This window comes from Apis dorsata, unplaced genomic scaffold (genome assembly GCF_000469605.1).
Source record: "Apis dorsata unplaced genomic scaffold, Apis dorsata 1.3 scaffold_894, whole genome shotgun sequence".
NCBI lineage: Eukaryota > Metazoa > Arthropoda > Insecta > Hymenoptera > Apidae > Apis > Apis dorsata.
The window spans coordinates 247,491-249,025 of NW_006264009.1; the positions used below are offsets into that span (position 1 = coordinate 247,491).

The 1,535-nt window shown below is 48.5% G+C and overlaps 1 protein-coding gene across 1 annotated transcript in view; it reads right to left on the minus strand.

The window, feature by feature from the left end:
- LOC102674667 (semaphorin-1A) overlaps positions 1 to 1,529 on the minus strand; it is a gene marked incomplete at its 3' end in the record, with an annotated part of 138,131 nt that extends 136,602 nt beyond the window's left edge. Inside the window, exon 1 of the mRNA XM_006623430.2 lies at positions 760 to 1,529. Within this exon, the coding sequence (XP_006623493.2) occupies positions 760 to 886 (127 nt within the window). The remainder of the gene's footprint in view (positions 1 to 759) is intronic.
- Between the last annotated feature and the right edge of the window lie 6 nt (positions 1,530 to 1,535).

The following is a 1,535-nucleotide window of genomic DNA, read 5'->3' on the forward strand; positions in this document are numbered from 1 at the left end:
CGGGACACCGGTGGTCGATATATTTATATTCTTTCCTAGTATCCATATCCTAGGGAGTATGGTTATGTCACTGATTAGGGTTTACAGTCACCGGGTTGCACATATAGCTCCCCTCGCTAGGGGGTGAAACAATACCGAGTGGGGGAAGGTCCATGACCCTGCACCCGGTGTAACTTCCGTTCCGCATCGTTGTTCGGCTACTCGACGTGCACTACCCGACGAGCAAACGAGAATATAAAATTATCTTCTCGACCGTAAAATAACCGAGAGAGAACAGCTTTTGCGAGTATTTTAATTCGCGTTCGAGCGTAACCGGACGAATGCTGTTCTTTTTTTGTTACTCGAGGATATATAGCGATTCTCGTTATCCGATCGATCATCCGAGAATAAAGATTTCTAAATATAAACTCGCGATACGAAGCTTTTAAATTGGATTACGCGATTTTCTTGTGATTTTCGTCGAATTTATTGACGACGACGCGATGTGAGATAAACTACTACGAATATCAGCTCGAAAACAAACTTTTTGTTTTCGTGTGTCGTTTCGTGCGCGATAACATTAGTCATTGAGTATCTATCTTCTTGGATTCTTGGAATTCGATATGAAACACTCGCGACAATGTAAACAACGAAGCCGAGGTTTTTTGTCGAACGGCCGATGACGCATCGCGGACAAGAAACACCACACGGAAACGTAATAATAAAATAACGTTTAAATAATATGCATAATAGGTAAAGAAAAATAAAAAATACACTCACCGAGTTGGACGTACATCTTCGGCCTGATGTTTTCCTGCCATGCTGCGAGGACGAGGGTGACAGTGGCGACAACGCACCAACAGGATAACACGGGGTGCATCCTCGTTTCCAAGATGGTACGCCTCATCTTCTCTCGGGTGGTTCGAACGACACCGAAAACGTGCCAGGATTCGTAGTCTCCTCTGTAGATCACGAGAAAAAAAGGAGAAAGATCCTCGGTAACTCACGAATACCGCACCAACCACCGGCACTCTTTTTTACTCCCCGTTAAACACAGGCTCCGTCGTAACAGCGGAAGGAGAAAGGACGTGTTTCTATCACTCTCTTTTTCCTCCCTTTCTCTCCACTCACTGCAGCAGAACGTGCGAGGGTGCCGCAGTCACGTGCAGCGTGTTCCTCGTCGTTGTCGCAGTCGTTGTCCTCCAGCTCTGCTCACGCATGTTTCCTTGCGGACGACCGGCTTCCTGATCGCGCACATTCACGAGATCGAACGCGGCGTGCCCGCACGCACCTCGACGGATCCGAAAATCGGCGATCGAAAAAGGGACGAGGGAGGTATTCGAGTGGGAGGTAAGAGAGAGGCGGCAAGAGAGGTAAAGAGAACGAGCGAGCGAGAGAGAGAGAGAGAGAAGGCGCGTGCGTGTACGCGAGAGAGGTAGGCAACGACGAATCGGCACACGTATGTAGATATGCGATCGTATGCGTTTATCCCGATGCACCGTGCGATCAGACGACACCAAACGCAGCACCACTTGAACGATCCGTAACTCACGGCG